The sequence below is a fragment of the Protomyctophum bolini genome (genome assembly GCF_963924005.1).
Source record: "Protomyctophum bolini genome assembly, chromosome: 1".
NCBI classification, from domain to species: domain Eukaryota; kingdom Metazoa; phylum Chordata; class Actinopteri; order Myctophiformes; family Myctophidae; genus Protomyctophum; species Protomyctophum bolini.
The window spans coordinates 49281314-49303015 of record NC_137862.1 but is presented as its reverse complement, the minus strand read 5'-3'; the positions used below and the strand labels follow the sequence as shown (position 1 = coordinate 49303015).

At 41.0% G+C, this 21702-nt stretch overlaps 1 protein-coding gene across 2 annotated transcripts; it reads left to right on the top strand.

Moving 5' to 3' along the window:
• Positions 1–1694: 1694 nt before the first annotated feature.
• Positions 1695–20086, top strand: ube2q1 (ubiquitin-conjugating enzyme E2Q family member 1). 2 transcript variants are annotated; one of them, XM_080767317.1, is made up of 13 exons: positions 1695–2543; positions 3113–3217; positions 6009–6131; positions 6690–6746; positions 8784–8924; positions 10200–10284; positions 11250–11310; positions 11414–11504; positions 11640–11698; positions 11853–11901; positions 12227–12322; positions 13912–13978; positions 16593–20086. In XM_080767317.1, exons 1-13 carry the CDS (start codon positions 2385–2387, stop codon positions 16622–16624), a joined length of 1125 nt encoding a protein of 374 aa, XP_080623443.1. In that variant the 5' UTR covers positions 1695–2384; the 3' UTR covers positions 16625–20086. The 2 variants fall into 2 exon arrangements, with proteins under 2 accessions (XP_080623443.1, XP_080623442.1); XM_080767316.1 differs by having other exon boundaries at positions 8784–8939.
• The last annotated feature ends 1616 nt before the right edge of the window (positions 20087–21702 follow it).

Genomic DNA, 21702 nt, shown 5'->3' with positions numbered 1-21702 from the left:
GCACTAAGTGAGAGACATGAGCCGCGGCCGCAGGGACCTGGTGGTACAACCGCCTCCCCGACAGAGCGGGCGAGGCGGACTGGCGGAATTTCCCCGGATGCTGGGCGGTCGACCCGCCACACGTTCCATAACACCAGGTCCCCGTGGTCCATCTCTAACTTGTTGCCTGCCGAGGGTCCAGGGGCACTTACCTCCAGCCTACAGTAGGCCCCCTGCTGAAGCGTTATTCAGTCTGATTTATCGGTGGTGAGGTGACCACCGCAACTACAACATGACATCACTGAGCCGCGGTGAAGAGCAAACCACCGCTCTCCCCAGCCCTTCTTTCTGTTTTTACTCACCACCGCTCCACATTATTACAGCCCCGGTGGCAGTGACGTAGAGTCTGTGGGGGCCAGGAATTGGAATTGGACCAGGGATCTCAGCCCCCATGAGGAATTGGACCTGAATATATATATATATTCGCCTCGGTTCGTCCCGTTTGTACCGCACCAGGTAGCTCCTCGCCCGTTCGTGCAATTCTCGTCTTGCATTGACTTTGTATGTAATCGCGCCGCTCTAACCATCCAAGTCTGACACCTTAACACCTCTTTTTTCCTCACTGTCCGGGGCGGGGGTGGTGGACCGCGTTGCCTATCCACTTGTACACATGCAGATCAGGCATTTAAATGCTAATATGGGTGCTTGTCAGGTAGGTAAGGGTATGCATGCAATGCTTAGGCTACTTGTTCACAATGAAACCACCACCAGCAAGAACACCCTGGCTGGCAACAGCGATGCCAGCCTGCTGTTGAAACCTTCCGCCGTCCCAGCGACAGAACACAACTTGCTGAGGCGGACAGGACTAGCCTGCAATCATGGCATTTAAACATGCTCTTCTGTTTATAATCTAAACACTGACACGTTTAAAAAGTGTTTAGAACCTAAACGCTTGGGTTTAGTGTGAAATGAAAAAGAATGACCCGGCCCCCATGACGATTATAAAAACATTTCATCTCTGCCCGGTGGTCACCTCACCACCTCACCACCGAAAATCCAGACTATGAATAGGCCTTAAGTAGCTCCTTGGCACGTCCAATCCATGCCGCGGCGGGGCTCCTGAGTCGGGTAGACGGCCCACCCTGTGTAGCCTACCTCCATGGCTGGGAGAGGGCCAAGGGTCCCATCTGGTACCCAGAGAAGGTGTGTGGCCCTTCGGCCTATGTGGCCTTCATCAGGCTATAAAGATAGCCTGATGAAGGCCGCATAGGCCGAAACGTTGCTGTATCCCTGAAATAAAAGTTGGTCACTGCATTTGAAGACAGTGTGCGGGTGTTTGTTCCTTTTTCAAGATGTAGAAGTAAGATAAATAAAGTAAACAATAAATAATAAAAGTAAACAATAAATAAAGTAATAAAAGTAAACAATAAATAAAGTAATATAAGTCAAAAAATACATGAATGTATTAAAAAGTGGTTTTCATGTATTTACCGGTATGTATGTACTTGTACTAGTCTGTAGGCCTATTTAACTTTGGCATAAATAGTCTCCCCTGGCTCCATGATACAGTTCATAGAGCTATGATGATACAGTAGTACAGTTGTGTGGTGTCATAGAGTTGTGTACGTACTGTTCTGTTCGGCAAAAAATAATAATTGCCTGTTCCGTTTTTCACTCCCCCGCCTTGCCGCGCTGCATGCTGGGATTCTGCGGGAAGGAGCGGAGCGGGCAGAGAATGCGGGACGCCATCTTTAAACCCCACAACAAGACTCTCTCACAGTCACACAGTACAGCAGCGCCGGGAGGGAATGAACAACGACACAGCAGCCAGCGGCTCCCACAACATACGTAATAACTTTGTGATTTCTGGGGGGCGGCGAGTGATCGTTTAGCGGGCGAAGCCAACGAGGAAGCCGTCCGGTGGGACCCGCAGCACGGCGCACCGTGGCCCAGTGGACATGTTGTTGAGCACAACAGCAGCCGCACATCAACAATAGACGGGAAAGAACAACAACAACGGGACTGTGCTAGCGAGCTTAGCATCTTAGCTCCTCGAGCTAATCATTCGCATGATAATTACGAGCTAAAGCTAACCAGGCTACTGTTAGTGAGCCACATCGCTAGCTAATCTGCTCTAAACGTTATTTTTACTAGACAGTGTCGTCTGTCCCGAATAACAAACAGTCCGGTGGCGATTCATAAAAACCCTCTTCGTGTTTTTACGACACGTACCCCCCGCCTCGTCCATTTTTCGGTGTTGGGACTAGAAATCGCGGCTGTTTTTTTGGCTGTTAAACTGTTAGCATTAGCTGGCTAACGAGCTAAGCTAAGTCCCGGACTCGCCCCCACTCTCCCCTATTCCCGTCCCTTCCCCAGCGGCCCGATCGGCCGGAGATGCGTGGAAGATGTCGGTGTCGGGGCTGAAGGCCGAGCTGAAGTTTTTGGAATCTATTTTCGACACGAACCACGAACGCTTCAGGATCATAGACTGGAAACCAGACGAGCTGAGCTGCCAGTTCAACGTGACCGGAGAGAAACTGTTGATTATTCACTGCAACATAACGGTAAAGACTGGACTTAATGTGTGTGTGTGGGGGGAGGGGGAGAGGTTACATGACCATCCGCCTTGTTTATTGTTAATTTAACCCCTGGGGTGTACAAATGGAACCAGATGGACCCGTGATGATGGTCCACTTGGTTCCGTTTGTACACCAAGAGTACAAAATGGATACACCAACAAAACGGAGCATTATTTTTTTCTCCTTTTTTTTCTCTCCTTTTTTTTTTTTTTTTTTTTTTTACTGCTAGCTAAAGTTAGCTAGCATTTAGCCGATATTTTAGCCCAGGCAGCATTTCGTGATGTGATGATGAAACTGAGCAGGCTTCGTTCTTTGCTTTGCGTCGTTTGTTACCTACGCAGTGAGTGAGGATCTATTTCTCGAAGTCGTCACACCTTGAAAACACCCCTAAAGGCCACAGTCAAATGCGGCTGGTGACGTTATTTATTTTCTATCCTCACCACGATGAGGTCTAGTACTCACTCACTGCAAGAGAGAGACACACGCAGTATGTTAATGTCAGCGACGTGATGATGATCTGAACGTTTGTTTTCCCACAATCTTTCCTCCTCTAGGAATCCTACCCTTCTACACCTCCCATATGGTTTGTGGACTCTGATGACCCGAGCCTTGCACAAGTTCTGGAGCGTTTGGAGGATGTAAGACGAGGCAATACCCTGGTAGGTGTTTCTTAGCAATGCACGCACCACCATTATAAATCCATGCCATCGGACGCCCGTTGAATTTGCAGTGACATGGTCATGGCAGAATTTACAATGAGCTGAATTAATCTTTTAATGCATTTAAGGATGCCAAATGTTCTCAGGAATGAAATGTATAGGCCTATGATCTCACAGCCCAAGTCAGGAATCAACTTAAGCGATTTCAAAACAACAATGAGGCAGATAATACAGCAAAGCTTTTCACGTATTCTTTATAAACATTCCGTAGTGCTAATTTGATCTAGCATGCTAAAGCAAATTTCAATTTCCTTTTCAGCAAAACTGCCCTGGCAGGGAACTGAGAGATTAGGGCTTATTTGATGAGAGTTGCCAGGTTAAAGAATTATTGCCCAGGTTGTTTCTCAGCGGGGGTGTTTGTCTGTGTGCATTATGGTGCCATAACGACAGCATGCTGGGTTTCAAAATCCAGCAGATAATCGTAGTGCTAAATCATCTTTTGGCTTGTTTCAATAAGAACCTTTTAATTAACTGTCAGTGTCGGGCAATGCAATCAATGAAAATGTTTGTTTGTGTGTCTGTCAATATTTTGGGGGCATTTGCAACAGATATGCAGAATTACAATACATTTCCGATACATTATTTGTTTCCTATTTTATACTTTCAAATTCCCTTGAATATAGCTCACAATGTATCACATCTCAACACACTGTCAGCTATTTTCGTATTTTCATATTTTTTTCGTAAAGTTAACCAACAATGACATGACCAAAATAGGGACGCCAGTTTTAAAGTTTAGTATGGTGGTGTTTTAGAAAATGTTCATTGCTCCGCATGAATTCCATGCTGCTTATAGCGATGTTCATGTAGCTGGAGTTAAAGTGCTGTTCACTGCCACTGAACAGGTTCCTTGTCGATTTTACCCATGCGATTTGTTGCAGCTGGGATTTTGCTGTTGGTTATCAATATCGTTCAAACATTAGACAGCTTCTGTTGTTGACATGAATGCAGAGGTCGTCTGACAAAGCTGTACTACTTGCTGTCAGGCAACTGGAGGGGAGGGGTCCATTTGGCAGGGCTGACTAGGCTCAGAGGGGTGGCTTTTCATTAGGCCAAAGGGCCCGTCATGTGAACACGAATGACATTTGAAGTCAGAATATCAGTGACAAGCAGTTCCTTGTATACACTTGGTGGTGACATCCTTCAGTGTACATAGCCTACTTCTTCACACATGGCCCATGCGCTTGTTTGTAGGCCATGAGATATGTTTTTTATGGAAGTGTTGCCTTTTTTCGTGCCGGAGTTGTGTTTTTATTTTGCACCTTTCCACCAACACTGCTTTCAGTAAATGATGGCAGTTACACAAAGGCAAACTTTGCATTCCTCTGCACAGATACCATCTGTCTTTGTCAAAGTGTCTCGCTCTTGTGCAGTCCTGAGGTATGTTTGCGTTGCACAAAATTTGAAGAGAGTAATACCAGCTCGCAATACTAACGATACCAGCTGTAAATAGTGAATATTTCCTTTGGTTGCAAATATGACCAATCTTGTATATTGATTGTTGATGTTGGTACCATTAGGATAGACAACAGGCAAAATAGCAATTCAAATTTACATTATCTAATTGTGTAGACTTTGTAAATTAAGTAATGCTGATGTTTAACAAATGTAACTCTTGAGAGTGTAAAATGAAACCAAACGGATCCATTTGGTTTCATTTTGTGCTCAAGAGTTAAAGATCAATTTGATTACCAACTGTGCATTTTGCTATGGACCACTAGTTGAAAACCACTCCACTATGAAAAATTCTATCAGAATATATAGCTATAAAGGTAGAAATGTGATATTTCTTTGTTAAAAGATTAAAGCACTATATTCTGATAATAATCATTGAGTGTTGGTTCAGTAACAAGAGTCTCAACAGCTATTTAAAAATAATAAAAAACCATGTGGATTGCAAAACGGTATCCGCTTAATTTTGTCTGCTCATTTCTTTGCCATCACTTCTAATTTCACTTGTTTAATCTGTATTCTGTCCCAGTTCTCTCTCCTGATTGGATAAAATTGGTATCCCGACCTGAAAAAGCATTTTATGTTTAATAAAGAGCTGGAGAGACATGGAGACTCCTTATTTGCTAGGTCCGTATATATACGGACCCCAACGTATACTCTATGTATATAATGGTTGAGCCCCACGGCAGCTTTTAGTATTGATCCGGTTGCTATGCAATGCCTCCGTCACCACCAGCTGTGGAGGATTTTCAAACCTCAGTCGGAATCCAGGAGATCTTCAGCCATCCAAAGTTCGCATGTCATTTGTGACTTTGTACCGCGTCGCTCCCGACATTTAACCGATTGATACAGAATCATATTTGTGCGATTTCCCACAAATCCTAGGATGTCAAAATAGGCGAACATTCTCCAGAAATGGCTCATCTACATGCTCACAATGTGCGAGTGTGACACATTGTGATCTTGTAGATCGACTATTTTAGCTGAAAGAATTTGTTAAGGAGGGGAGAATTTTAGATAAATTGCCTGTGGGGCATCCAAGTCAATTAAGTATATAGGTTTTAATGTGCAATTGTTCACCAGAGTTTTTGTTGACTGGTGATACCCATGGTTCCCATTTTTTGCTTCATAAAATTAAATTGTTGCCTCTGTTCTTGTATTATGCTAACAGAAAAAACAACTACCGTACACTGCACCGACAAAAGCAAATCTTAAAATGTTCCTATGTCTATCATGTGCCCACTACCCTCTCAGTCACCCTGTTGCCTCTGTTTTTCAGCTTTTGCAGCAGCTGAAGAAGCTCATATGTGACCTTTGTCGGCTGTACAACCTTCCCCAGCACCCTGATGTGGAGATGTTGGACCAGCCCCTGCCTGCAGGCCCCGTAGCACAAGACCGAAAGGCAAGTCTGCCTAAAATTGCTCTTGCCAAGTAACTTTCTGTGGCTTAGCACAGCACAGGCCTGCGTTTGATTTTGGGTGACACACTTTCTAGCGATGTGGGAGGAACATCCGTAGCAGGGTTTTCTGCACTCGCAAACCAACCACTTATGCTCGCACAGTAGCGCTGAGATGGTAGCTTACAGAAGACCTGTAATGATGTGCTCTAAGCCTTCCACAGATCAATAGCCTCTTCCTGTGGTTTAGGGTCAGTGAAAGGTGCTCTCCTCTCTGACAAATTGTCTCGTCGACTTGGCATGTCTGCTTTTAACCACTTGAACCCCAGCATCTTTATTCTGGGGGGAACATTCGCTAAAAGTAGCAGATCTACATGCTCACGTAACGTTGTGACTTGTAGCTTGTAAGTCTGCTACTTTTGGCGACAAGATTTGGGGTGGATTGAACAAAGAGTACTAAGTACAGTGCAACTCCTATTTATTTATTTTACTAAGTATAGAGGGTCTAAGTGGTTAGACCACTAGAGTCAATTTATCTCATTGTGTTCTCTATAATGTTTATAGCATGGGACCACTGATGAAGTCACATCTGAGGAAGAGGAGGAGGAAGAGATGGGAGAGGTATGTACACACAATATTTTCTAATGGATAGAAACTGTAGTCGACTACCATCTTTGTAACAAGATGGTGTTGGAGATTAAAAAAAGTAACTATTAAAAAAATCACAATATTATAATATCCAAAGTCTGAGACAATATGTAGTCTCGTATCACAAACTCGATAAAATATGCCACAGGCAAATATGATCTTTTGTTCCCATTGTGTTTTCTGTGTGATGATTACACTTGCATAGATCATGCAAAATGATAAAGCATGAATGCAGTGAATCTGTATTTTTAATAAAAGTTAAAATCCGTGGCTGGAAGGAGTTGATCTGCTGTGATAAAGCGTGGTACTTTCTTCCTCCTAGCCTTCAGCCATTGTCACAACAGAGTACTGCATTTTCCTATTTAACCAACCTTGTGTATATACTGGCTATAGTTTCTATTTGTCATGGACAAGCCTATATTACTATCTATTCTATGGCTTAAATGGTTAAAATAATGGGTCTTGACTCCTGACTTTGAGGTCACAATATAACTTGGGTACCAATAAAGAAAAGACAATCACTGTTAAAAAAAAAAGATTGGTTTGTTAAGGGTGCCATTATTATCAGGTTTGTCTAATTCATGTTTATATTATCATCTAATAAACTATGAACGATCGAGCTTGCACAAAAAGTAATTTCATCCACTTAAATCACAGTAAATTCTGAATCATAATGCCCAAAATATATAAGGAATTTTGAGAGATAATAGAGCGACGAGAGAAAATGTATTACGAATTAGAGTAGGGTGCAAAAAAGTAAAACTTGGAATATAATTAGTGTAGGGTCAGACCTGGTGTAACAATGGACAATATGAACTCTATTGGACATTCAAGAATGTGGCCTGCAGTGCACACAATCATTACACAGCATTTCTGTCAGCAGCTGTAATATTTGATTACACAGTATGCAGTTATACCACACATCTTCATGTATGAACATTTATAGCAATATAGTTGTTACTGTATACAAAGTGCTCTAGTCTGTACCATGTTCTAGTTCCTAAATTAGCAATTGATTGTGTTCTGGCCCTTCATCTAATGGCTTAGGAAACAATTGGCTGATGGCCAAGCGTCTTTGCCAGCCCCTGGTTGAACCACTTTAAACCCTCTATCTACACCAAATAACATTGCTAAAAAATAGCCAATCTACAAGCTTATAACTCATTGCTTTGCGACAGGTTGTGAAATTGTAGTTCTATTTTTGTTCCCTCTGTGAACTTGTATGTTAAACAGATTTTGATGCTATATTAATAAACTTTGCTGGGAACCCCTTCAATGACCCCTGTGAGCCACCAGACTTTACTTTGAGAACCAATTATTTATTTAATGTATCCATGTTGTGTCCATGTTGTTTAGATTTGTCTGGACATAACTGATTATTCAATTCAACAATGTACCTGCATGTTTTATGTTTTACTAGTACTAGCACCACTGGTGGTACTTGAGCCCTCCTCTGGTGGTACACAGAGGAGTCGCCCAAAAAAGGAGAAAAAAAGACTAAAGTGGAATGAAATATTTATATTACTACAGGTAGTTCTTCTGACCAAGCAGTTGGTTGAAATAGGCTATCCAGCCGTGCTGAAATGAGCATTACGGCACACTTAGCCGTTAATGGAAGATTTGAGAACGGATTAATCACATTAGAAATATAATCAGTTGTGCTGATTAGTGATTAGACAGAGTTTTGTCAGAGCAGCAGCATTATTGGCTTAGGAATGGAACAAAAAGGGCAGTTATAAGCTCCTGTATTTTAACATCAGTTATTATGGTGGTACATTGAGAGCCAAATATCTTCTGAGGTGGTACAAAAGGTTGGGAACCATGTTAGGATAAAGAAGAAATTATTCTCATTACAATATTGAAAGATATGACATTTTGAATACATTAACCCTACAATATGAACCTTACGCCTTATAGTCAATTGCTTTTCATGTGCGTGACCTGAGAATGTAAGCTCCTTCACTTTCAGTGTGTGAGATGAATGCCAACAATGCCAATTATACCCCGCAGGACATCGAAGACCTGGACCACTATGAGATGAAAGAGGAGGAGCCCGTGGACGGGAAGAAGTCAGAGGACGACGGCATCGAAAAGGAGAACCTGGCCATCCTGGAGAAGATCCGTAAGAACCAGAGGCAGGACCACTTGAACGTAAGTGCTCATTCGGTAAGGTGACCTTTCATACATTTTTGGGGGTTGGGGCTTGCATGCGGTTGATAGTGTTACAGCTGATTATAGATCATGATCTCAGTGTATTGGTAAATGATCTGCATGCCCTTTTGGAGATAGAAATTGTGCATGATCAATCAGCTAACTATTTTAAATACTGTTTATTTACACCATCCTATGTCTTCAGTTTTATAGAGTTGAAATAATGCCATCAAAATATGATCAACCCTGTTTAATACTCTTATTGGAATAACAGTGTGTGAATGATTTAAATGACAACTTTAGTTTTTTCAACCACGGTTCATGTTTTAGGTTGTTATTAGAGAAAGTAAAAGTTTAGTTTTTTTTATTTATTTACTGCTTTCTTTCATTTAGCTATTTTTGACAGGGGGCGGGGGCATTCGAACATGGGGCTAAATACATATTTTTGTACAAAACCTTATGGTGATTTCTTTATTATTATTTACTATAGTACTACTAGACCCCAGGAAATTACATCTGACCACACAGGATCACGGGATCTACTGAATGTGAAGGGGGGTACTAGTAGGATGCCATACTGTGTGTTGTAGGCTCAATATGTCAGTTTGTCACCTCCCCCTTGACATTCAATACTAGATCCCATGATCTTTTGTGACCAGATGTATTAGAATGCCCCCGCCCCCCCCTGTCAAAAATAGCTAAGCGAAAGAAGGCCGCAAATTAAACAAAATTTACACTCATCTTTTACTTTCTCCAATAACAACCAAAAACATGAACCTTGGTTGAAAAAGACGAAAGTTGTCCTTTATTGAAATGCTGTCTTAAATACAAATAAAATAATTTTGGGCTAAATTTGCTTGTCATTGGAGGTCCTGTTTTTGTCCTTACTCCTTCTATATGCTGTATGCCTACAGCATCCTTCCTTTCGGGTTACTTTAGATTCTGCCCTTTGATGCAGCATTCTTGTGCAAACAATTGGTTGTTCAGAGGGACTTTCCCCATCCCAGCCTGCTCTTCCCTCTGTTTAGACATTCTGCTGTCTGGGTCTATTTGGGGTCCGAAATTGGTCAGAAAATCTATTATAGGTCAACCCAGTGGCGCAGACTTCCCATGCACTCCCAAAGCATGGGGTGGGAGCACTAGCGAGATTCAGTCAGGCATTATCTCACAGTGTGAGAGATATGAATATCAAAGTCTAACATGTTTGCATTTGATGCTAGTCCATGCTTCGTATTATTGATGAGTTATTAAGCACGTGTTTTATTTAATTTGTAGGGTGCCGTGTCTGGTTCAGTGCAAGCCTCTGACCGGCTGATGAAGGAGCTTAGAGAGATCTACAGGTCCCAGAGTTACAAGACGGGTATGCACTCCTTAGAAGTTCTCATAATTGGATCCAGCTGTTTAGTTAATAAAAAGTTAACGCTATTCTGATGGTCATCATTATTATAGTGTTCAGTTAACAGGGTCTCCCTGTCTTTCCAGCTACTAAACAGAAAATACATGGTGGGTCACCAATTTTAATCAAGAGAACCATTTATCTGCTACAATTTGATATTCTTCCAATTTGGTCAGATTTATTTTTTGTCCACGATTTATTTGTGTCATCACTTCCAATTTCACATGTTTATGTTCTTTCCTGATTGGATGAAATTGGTATCCCAACTTGAAATTGTTTGTTTACCAAAAAGCCGAGCAAATTCTTATTTTACTGTTATTATACTCTTGTTATTGAACACATTCTCTATAGCAATGATTATCAGAATATAGCTATTTAGCTGTCATCCCTTTTTAACTAATGTGTATTATAATCTTTTTGTACCAGATGTTATAACGTATATTCTTAATACTGTGAAGTAGTTTAAAATTTGGGATTTTTGTTTTACCATTACCTCACAGTGATGAAACATTCCATATGATGTAAAAGGATTGTGTGTAAATACTATTTGACCTAGCTCTGCATTAGAAATGGATAGAGGCATTTCCTCCAGAATAATAGATGTGATCTGATGCATTAAGATTTGATGAAGCAGGCAATTTCTTGACACTAAATAGGTGATGTTATCTAGGTGTGGGATCGCTTTTCTCTCCCAGAAATGACAGAAAAGGGTGCGGTAATCTTATTATATTGTGGCAAATTAATCATTTGAATTGTAGTCTTATCTCATTGCAGAATGCAGTCTTATCTAATTGAATTGAAGTGTGAGCTCATTAATTTGCAGGGCAATCCAATTATGTGATCTTCAAGCAAATGGAAAGACTGGCAACATTTTAATGATTGCGTTTAGGATTCTTTCAATGACACCAAACCTCCTTGTCTCTCAATAGGCATCTATTCTGTGGAGCTCGTCAATGACAGCCTTTATGAATGGCATGTCAAGCTGAGGACGTAAGTAGCCTCTGGATTTACATTTTTGTTTTGGACTGAAACTATTTACTTTCATAGACTGGTTATATGAATTTATTGATTATACAATTGTACAATTCAACAGGGTGGATCCAGACAGCCCTTTACACAGTGACCTGCAAGTCCTTAAGGAAAAAGAGGGAATGGATTACATTCTTCTAAACTTCTCATATAAAGTGAGTACAGAGACTAATTTCCTCAGATCGATTATTTTGCCCGATGAAGACCCTGTTGGGTTGAAACGTTGCTGGTGGCTAGGAGTATTGTGAGATGTGATCTAATGTCCAATCTGTCGATTGATTTCTCCATAGGATAACTTTCCCTTTGATCCACCATTCGTGCGGGTAGTTTCACCTGTGCTTTCTGGAGGGTGAGTTCATTCCACATGATTGTTTCCCATTTCGACTGCAGGTTTAATCTACACCTGGGTTTTTGTCTGCAGTCTGCAGGTGGCTGCTTCTGACAACTAACACTAACATTCTGTGTAGCTCATGTTCTTATTTTGACTTTTCTTCTTGTTCAAGTTATGTTCTTGGAGGAGGTGCCCTGTGCATGGAGCTTCTCACAAAGCAGGTATATTGATGTTATATTTTTACACGTAGACATGAATTGAATGCACGGAATTGTAAGCGAAAACTATTGATATAAATTATTGATATCGATTGAATGAGTCATACCTCCCGTTGTCGATCGAGTGTTTTGGCTACATCTAGCTACTTCAGCCACATCCGGTCCGTCGCTAAATATGCTCCACTGCTATAAATCGCTGGGCGCTCTGATTTAATGGATTAAATAACCCTGGGCGTTCGGGGTGTTAAATGTAATGGCAATGTTGCTGTGAATTTGTCTTAATTTACACCTTTATGTTTATTGGCACTACTTTGACTCTACATTGCAGGGCTGGAGCAGTGCCTATTCCATAGAGTCTGTTATCATGCAGATCAATGCCACTTTAGTCAAAGGGAAAGCCAGAGTGCAGTTTGGAGCCAATAAGGTAAGCCGGGCAAACTGTTAAAGGAGTTCACTGAAAGTAAAATGTCATGTGGTAATAACGTTAACATGCTTAACAGAATGAGTGACACAGACCATGGTCATATTGCTTGATTTAGGGCATTTCTGTGGTGAGGCTGAACGATTCTGAGAACGCCAAGTATCTGTTCCAGTAGCATTTGCACGTGGTTTGATGCATAACAGTTGTAAACGTCTCATTCCTACATTTTTGCCACCGTTTGATTACAATGTTCAACAAAATTGAAGTATATCAGTGGGAGGGGTTTAATGACGTAGGAATTTAGTTATTGTTTTTACGGCTTTGTGTCTTAAGGGGCGATTCGTCTAGAACGGCGATTCCCAACCGGAATTCTTTGGCACTCAACCTATCATAGGCTAATTTATGTGACTCATTGGGTATGCTCGATAAAGTCAGTCCTACTGGAGGCGTCAGACCGCTTCCAACGGATATGACCTTGATTGGTCCAGTTGAGGGCTAAACAGGGTAGCTTTGGCAGTGGCCTCATTCAGCCTCAGAATGATTATCAAACTTGCCTCTTGTATAAAGGATATGCGTGTGACATCATACCTGGAAGTTACGCGGGAGCGCCTACTGAGTGGCAAAATTCTACTTTCTGGCCATGACAGCCCCTACATCCAAACAGAAAAGTCATATCTGATTTTATTAAAACGTTAAACTCACTTTGCCATTCACTTCATGAATAGGTGGCCCGATTGTTCGATAAGGAAATGTGTTATACCTAGTGTTGATTCCCTTAAGGTGGAACTGTGCAGCTAACCATATTGTTTTTATGCCTTATGTATAGCGAGAAAGGTGACTTTCCCTATGCCTAACTATGTTTTGAGACATCTCAAAGCATAGCTAGCCACAGCAAATAAGTTACACGGCCAAATCCCAAGAAAAACACAGGATAGTGACGCATGTGCACAACAGATGAGCATTGCCTGCTCTCCTAATGCCTGCCTGAGCGTGGTCATTAACAAGTGTAATCAATGTCACAGACCGTAGCCGTAATGCTTGAACAGATACAGCCCAGAGTGACTGACCTCTCAGAGCAGGCCTGTTGTAATTCTGTCTACATGGTCCTGAAGGCTCGACTTACGCAACATGGCACTGTGCTTTGCACCCGGTTGCGTCGTGGATAGCCAGGGAAGTGCTGAGCTCTTAATGCAGCAGCATCCTTCCAGTTCACTCTGTGCTGTCACTTTCCTTAGACTTTATCGTTCTTTTGATGGCAACTAACCTGGCCCCAGGCCCCCGTTAGAGTTTGAAACAGACCCAAACGATCTAAGATTGTATTTGTAAGCCACCCTGGAAAGAAAGCTTGTTGTCCCAGTTTGGCCTTATCTCAGCTACTGAAAGAAATTGCCCTGATGTTTTGATTTCCCTTTAAACATTCCGTTTCTTTTTTTTTCTTGCCTGGTCTTGTTTTGTTTTAAGTTGTAAATAAAATATTTCCTACATTTTCTTTCTGTGTTGTAAACTAAGTATGCACCCCCTTTTGGGTATATATAGATCTGTCGTTAGCGTAACACACTGTCATAGGTTGACTGTCTCTTCTCTTTGTGCAGAACCAGTACAATCTTGCCAGAGCACAGCAGTCCTACAAGTCGCTGGTCCAGATCCATGAAAAGAACGGTGAGCGTTATCATATCCTGTTTCATACAGGGAACATTGCTGACCTTGTTTACTGAAACCCAATCCCTCCTTCTGTTCATCAAAGTGTTTGAATGCTGGCTCAGTGATACGGCACTTCATATTGTTTCTGCAGTAAACATGGACAGCAATTGCATGTACACAGTGTAGTTATTGACCGTACTCTTGAGTCTGAAACTAATTGTTACGCAAAAATAGCAAATCTACAACAAACCCAGAAAGTGTCGCAATATGACGTGTTATTTCTGTACATCGGCTAAATTTGGATGAAGACATTGGGTGTTGAGGAGAAAAAATAAGTTTTATAACTATTATGCAACTAAGTATATATGGTATATGTCGTTAAACTAATTGGAACTTGAATATCACGTTCATAATAAGGCAAGTACTCCATGAGGAGTAGATTGGGATGGTCTGTTTTGTTTGCACACCGTGGCAGATATTCAGATTAATGTAGTGTGCATAACAAAATTGTGACTGAGTAAAAAGTGAGATTACACAAGAGTTTGGTTACATATGCTCCCAAAATGCAATCTTAAACTCAAAATATAAATGGGAACATGTGTGATTCTGGAGTCATCACAACTGGTATAATTGTAAACAACTGATTTTGATTCAAAGATAATAATAATAATAATCAGTATGTAAGGGGATATATATATATATATATTCCGAGCCCTACATTATTTGCAGTCTGCCTCGTCCTCACCACTCTTATTTGAGTGTAGCGTCTCATTGTCAACAAAAAGGGAAGCTTTTCACGAATGGTGTCTATTCATCAGGCAAACGATAAAACTCATTGGCTTGACAGAAATGCAAGTGAAAATAAACTGTTTATTATAACATTCCAAGCATTCGTAGAGCTCACTCACAAAAACTTTGAATACTCACAGGAAGGCTTCCTTTCTCACTTTGTCTTTGTTCCATGTGCAGGTACTGGAATATATTTGCACATCAGAATTTCACAGTAAAAAAATAAATCATTTATTACAGTGTGAAGCTGTACCACAGAGCACATGTAATCACTACCTAACAGGACTCCAACTCTTATTATTGTGGTGATATCAGAATTCTCCCCCGCTGGTTTGGGTTAATCGTTTCTGCTTGAGAGAGACCAGATTGTGGTAGGAGGAGGGAATTAGTGAACTCAATATTGCCGCAATCTGGTGAGTCAGGTTAAGAGTAAGACTAGGGAGCTGAAATTCAACGTCTCAAAAAATGACAGATTTCCCATTCCATCTCTCGGCACATTATTATATATAGATGCATTTCACGTGAGTTTTGGAAGTTTCTTTTTCTGCCATCTTCACTTGCAAAAAAAGGGGACATAAAGTTACTATAACTTTTGAATCCGCTGAAATACTTCAATGTATGAAACTCAAAATCTGTACCCGACTTTGAAAGTAAAAGAGAAAAAAAAACCTCAAACTCTTTACGTGGGTGGTACTGGCCATACCACAGCGATAACTACACTATCTGTGTGGATGCTCACATAATTATTGTTACTGTATAGTTACCAAGTGTAACTCTTATTTATAGCAATGTAGAAGGCAGTATTTTTCTTTGGTAGGATTTCCTACCATTTCTCAAATGTGCAATAATTACCGTAATGTCATTATTTTGTTTTATTATCTGTAAACTGACACCAAAATCCTGGGAGTGTATTTGACTATTGTAAAAGTCAATTCCTTTTTATGGAAAGACTCATGAAATCTTACATTCTTGCAATGATCTTTAGCAAGTAGCCATTTCATCATTTAATAATACTACATAACACTTGTCTCAAGACTGTCTCAACCAGTTTCGTTTCCATGTACGTCCATACTAAATGTTTCCTTTAAAGGACAGCGTCTTAATAATCAGGCCCTCATTAGAGGCAGACTCGCAGTCTCACACAGACCCATTAACGTGGTGATCTTCCTAAGCCTCCTTTATACTTGGTTGCACACCAGTGGCAGCTGCCTGATAAGAGACAGATTGACACAGAGGCACACTCTTTGTGATATTCTTACACCTGATTTATACTTAATGTGCTCTATGACCCTTCCTACTTCCGGGCCGCTTGTTACTGCTGATACTAATTAAGGCTCTGTTCCATTTATTGTGCAGTGGTTGTCAAACTTTTTAATTTCACTCTGAGAGTGTACAAATGGACAACAAAATGGACCCTTACGAGTCCATTCGTACACTCAGAGTTACACACCTGAGGCCATTTACATGGGGCCATTTGCAACCCACTCAAGGACACTTTGAGACCGACCCACTGGTGTAAGCGGAGTGTTTCCAGTGAGCCAACACACACAGTAGCAGCACCCTGACTCTGTTTCACTCGACTGGATCAGAGCCTTCATTAGTATCAGAGGTAACACCTGTGAAGGAAGTAGGGAAGGGGCCCAAGTTCATTCCAAAATTCAGTCTGTGCATATAGCCCATTTTGTGCAGGTGTCGTGCTCGGCTATTTTCCCACACGCAACTAAGAATAATTCAGGCTTTGTAGTACATGTTTGAAGTGGCATTCTAGGATTGTGTATACATTAGTATTGTATATTCATAATCTTACTTTGTCATATTAACGCTTTTGTTCTTGTCCTCCCAGGTTGGTACACACCACCAAAAGAGGATGGCTAGGAGAGAACCATCCACCTTTCCTGCACCCGGGACCACATGTCGTAGGATCAACACCTTATTATTTTTTTGTTCTTGCGACCAATTTTTCTTTCAAAAAAAAATGTCCCCGCCTGTTATTTCTGGAGTCAGTGGAGTTACTTTCAGTTGAAGTTTTGGTCCTCTGACCAAATTCCTCTCATTCGGCAACCACCCAGTTACTTGCGCACACATACACACACATGCATACGTGTCAGAATACAACATCATCCGGCTAGTAGGGGATCTTGTCTCCTACTCTAGATATTTTGCTTCTTCACCTTTTGTCGCCTACATTCACACTTTTAGTTTTTCATTTGCACCCCTCCCCCCCCCCCCCCCCCCCCCTATCCCATACTCCTGAGGAAACAGTGGACTATGTATCAAACCCCCTCTGTTTGATTTGATATCTGCGTTGGGCATGCCAACATTACTGCCTATGACCTCGGCCAAAGGCTGAGGCATGGCAAAGCTTCCCAGCTGCGACGGCGCTAACGATCGGTTGCTGGACAGTGCCTCTCCAGCCACAGACTGGAACTGAAGGACAAGTGACGTTAGCCCTCTGGTGATTGCAGTGGTGGTGCTGGGTGGGACGTGTACAACGCAGGGTGGTGGTGGTCGGAGCCACTGCCTCGCTTTCCCCTGGATGGCTTCTATAATATTTGTGCTTATAAAATATCTCTCTATAAATGCCAAGATTCCACTAACCGTGGAATAACACGCTCCTGACTGAGGCAAAGCTTGCTTTCAAAACACCTTAACTGTTTTGTTTTTTTTTGTTATTGAAGAAAAAAAAAAGCTTGAAGCCCTGAGATGGAATGGAAGTTAAAACGAGACTTCTCTGTGTCCTGGGTGGGACAACAACAACCCCCCCCCCCCCCCTCCCCCCAATGAAGTATGATATACACTGTTGAGCTCCCGAGGTGGAGGACACTGTTGTCCAGAACCATCGCCCACCGACCAGGCCGTTGTTCCCCCTAGAGCTTCAGAGAGTATGGCTAAAGATGGCAGCATCCTGCAACATGACCAGGTCAAGCCAGGGGCATGTTGGAATTCGATCACACTGTAATGTAGTCGATTTTAACACCTCATGTAAACTTGTAAATTTGTATTTCTGCAAAAAGGATTTAATTGTTTTTAATGTAACCTTGTCTGGGTCTTGGGCTGGGCAGAGACTGTGTTACTATATTATACCCTTGACTATTAACAGCAGGGCAATCTGCAACTTCTCAAGACTTGATAGAACAAGGGGGGGTGGAAAAAATTGCTTCATGGATACTCTTGCGGAAGTAAAAAAAAAAAAAAGAAGAAAAAAAAAGAAAAAATGTATAAAAAAAAAAACCCGTCAACCATATTCTTATGTAAGCTTAATGACTACTGCTGTTTGTTTTCTGTTTTGTTATTGAGTTTTAATCCTTTAGATTTGTTATTGGCAACAATGACTATATCATTCCTCTTTCTTTGATGACACCTCTTTACTATGACGGCTGTAACAATAATTGCATAGACACAGCTGTTTATGGCATTCCAGAGATTTCAGCTTATTTGTACCTAAATCGCTCAAAACGTGATGAACCTCAGTAAGGCTATGCAGAGACGAGACGGATACTGGAGGTTCGATGGGACTGAGATGTCGCCCGCTTCACATCCTGGCTGTCTTGCTAATCGTTTTCCTTCACAATATTAGAGAATAAGTGACCTTCTTTTCCTGCTGTCTCCTCCTTGACCTCATGGCAAGTTTTTTTTTTTTAATACAGCCACAGTTTCAATAGTATTGGTTATAAATAATGACTTGGCTTCACTCAATCTATTTAAGTCCATTCTGTTACTAGTGTATTTCTGCAAGTGTGTATTCTATCTGAATTGGCCACAGGAAGGACCCAGCTCTCCCCGTCTTCATAACCACTCTCAGTGCTGCCACATCCTTTAGCATGCTGAGTCGTAAATATAATGTGAATAATAGGCAGAAAACCGTGTGAAGCATTCTAGTCAGTGCTGTTAACACATTTGTTGTGGGTGTTTGTTATGTGTGTATTCACATTGTTTTATGTCTGTTGTCCTGGTGGAAGAAATGGCTTCGACAACAGTCGATTCCATGCATTCCTCAGTTTCTGGGCTACGTTTTGGATTATCACAAAATACTAACCTCATTCACAATACAGACCGGCTTGCCAAAAAAATGTGGTGATGTAAATTTGAGTCCCAAATCCTTAATCTGTCTGGTATCAGTAGTCAATGGTCATTCCACTTGCGAACATCAACAGTCATGTTTGAACTCTCCTGAGACATTTAATATCCTACTTAGTGAGTCTCGTTCACAACACGCCCCCTCTCAACCATTATGGTGGTCATCAGCATGGATGTTTGGTGTCGTGCCACTGGTGTCGTACTGTTTGTTTCATTTTGGTTCCGTCAAGCCTTTCCCTCTGTTCTCTGGAGAAGCAATCTCAGGAATACATACTGCACACTTGACTTTGCAAGGGATTGGCACAGAATATCATGATGCAAGATCTGGATGTCTTTCTGTCTTGGAAGTGGGGCATGGTGGGCGGTTATGAACCAGCTCCTCTTGTTTCACTGTAGACTCTGCAGTGTGTTTTGTTCTTGGCATTTAGGCTTTATTTTTGATTTTCTGAATAACTTTACAACGGATACATTCACAGTTCATAAGCTTGTATTGTAAAGAAGGTTTTTGGAGTGATATTGTTTTGGGGCAGGTTTAAGCCCGTTGTCTCATCCCCTCAAATTGGCTTGCTCTTTAAGGGTGTGTTTGGACTGGTAAACGGCCCCCCTTTCCTTTTGATATTGCTGTCTTCTGCATGTCAGTGTATCAGTAAGTGGTTTCTCCCAAGTTGCTGAAAACGGTGGGCAGGTTTGCAGAGGTTGAGTGGGGTTTATAGCAAGACAGTTTTTCCTCTTGCTCATTTAGTTAATATTATGGTTTGCCCACGTTGTACCACAGGGGTCCCGTTCTCCTTGGTGCATTTAATGAGCCAAGAGTCAACATCAGAGACACTTGGACTCGAATAACTCATCCTTTCTGTGTCACCTTTACAAATGCCAGGACTCCCAACACTGTAGCAGTTCAGATTGTTGTGCCATGGGATCTAGTTTAGGTCAACATCTTTTACCTGGCTCTATAGAGCATACAATGTAGTCTTGTTTTCAGTACTGCAGTGGATTAAAAGCTTCTCTTTAAGTAAGACAGGTGGTCTGATTAACAACCTCCCAGTGCTCGACCAACAACATCATTTTGGCTCTGAGATCTGAACTAGCCTGAATCTGGGTTCCTTTATCTTGCTTCATTCTGCGGTGGCCGGGTTTTAAAGTTATGCACTGTTGGCATGCTTTGGTTTTGTTTTTTTCCATTGCAAGGGTGATTTTGACAATGTACAGTAATTTGTAAACTTGCATCAAGTTTATGAATAAAGAATTTTATGAAATACATTTTTTTTGTGCATTATTACTTTGTTTGTACATGACTAAAGCCTCAATCTTCCTGACAATTGAATCAGATTTGTGTAGGTCATTAGTTAGTTTAGGCCTGAGTTAAAAACATTCACTTTGAAAGAATATATATTCAAAGATTTGTGCCACATTTTTCAAATATAGCAGACCTACAAGCTCGTAGATCTGCTATTTTTCAATAGCTAAATTATATCAATGTTTAAAACACAAAAAGGGGTTCCCGCCCAACAAAAATGCATCTTTTATTAGTGTATTGGTCATTATAAATGAGCAAATAAGCACAATGGCAAACAATGAAGCTTAGTTTCCAAAACGCATAAAGAAGCTTAGGAACTGGTACAAAATGCATGAATATTTGGTTGCAACTGTTAATGCCCTTCTCAATTCAGCACTGTCCTAAATATATTTTATCGTGAGCCAAAAGATACTGACATACAGACTTGTAGTTTACAGTACTGTAAACTGAATATTTGTTGTCCAGCAGATGGTGCCCTTTGCAAGGGATTTAGGTTAGTTTTGTCCCAGGCTGACTTTGCAGTACCCAAGTTCCTACTTAATAATTCACAGCAAATACTTATTGGAACTTAAGGGATCCTATCTGCTTCTCTTTTGTTGTTTAAATTAAATGTATATATAATTCTGATGGTTCTTTGAATTACACATCGTCTACGTGTCATGATGTGATGCATTTCTGAAGATTTGTGTACATTTTGAAAACTTGTTAAATGGAACATGCTTCATTATGAGTACTTTTCCATTTGGTAGTATATTTAGATGACGATACAGTACTCGATGACCGTACTTTCACTCAAGTATTTTATTTTTTTCACTTTTAACAGTCTACATTGAAGTATTGATACTTTTACTTAAGTAAAGACAATCTGAGTACTACTTCTCCACTGTGTAACATCATCGGCGTGAGTCAGTCAGATTGCTCCGGCTAAAGTGGGTCATGTTGTAGATGCCTGGCTTCTGTGGTTAATATTAAATCAATCCCCATCAGTTATTATTGACTGCAGAAGGAGCTACATCAGAAAAGCTCATCCTGACTCTCATCACAGTCATACCCAGTGATGACCTGACCTTTTATCAAATCTATTGGAGCTGCTTGGACAGTTGTGGACTCGTGGATGTTTAAAATCACTCAAGCTTTTTTCCCCTGATTTAGTGTTTAGGAAGTTTTGGACAAATATCTCTCTTATAAGTTGCATAAGATAGTTATTAATAAAACCATTTAATAAATCATTAAGAGGAGTTCAAGTGAAAATAAACAATGTATTCATTGAACATGTCAATTGGAAAGATTACATTTAAAAAAAAAATCCTAGGCAAAATGGCCCAGAGAAAACATTGCAAACTAAATTAACCTGCACTAAAATAAAGAGCACTCACAGTGTCTGAGGTTTGTATGTATTATTGTGTTTCATGTGCTTCTATTCACATCCCTGAAAAACAGACCTTTTTTTTGTTTGTTTTTACAGCCCATTGAATCCCAAAGCTCTGGTATTGATGCAATGAAAAAAGGCCTACTGGAAACACGCTGACATCAATGACAACTACATTGCATTGCAAAAACACTGATAATTCCAATTATC

Excerpts from the sequence above, each read along its gene's own strand:
- ube2q1 (XM_080767316.1), top strand. The coding sequence starts at position 2,385 with ATGTCGGTGTCGGGGCTGAAGGCCGAGCTGAAGTTTTTGGAATCTATT. Across the intron at positions 6,132-6,689 it reads CCGTAGCACAAGACCGAAAG|CATGGGACCACTGATGAAGT; the intron begins GCAAGTCTGCCT and ends TAATGTTTATAG. Across the intron at positions 11,505-11,639 it reads TTCTAAACTTCTCATATAAA|GATAACTTTCCCTTTGATCC; the intron begins GTGAGTACAGAG and ends ATTTCTCCATAG.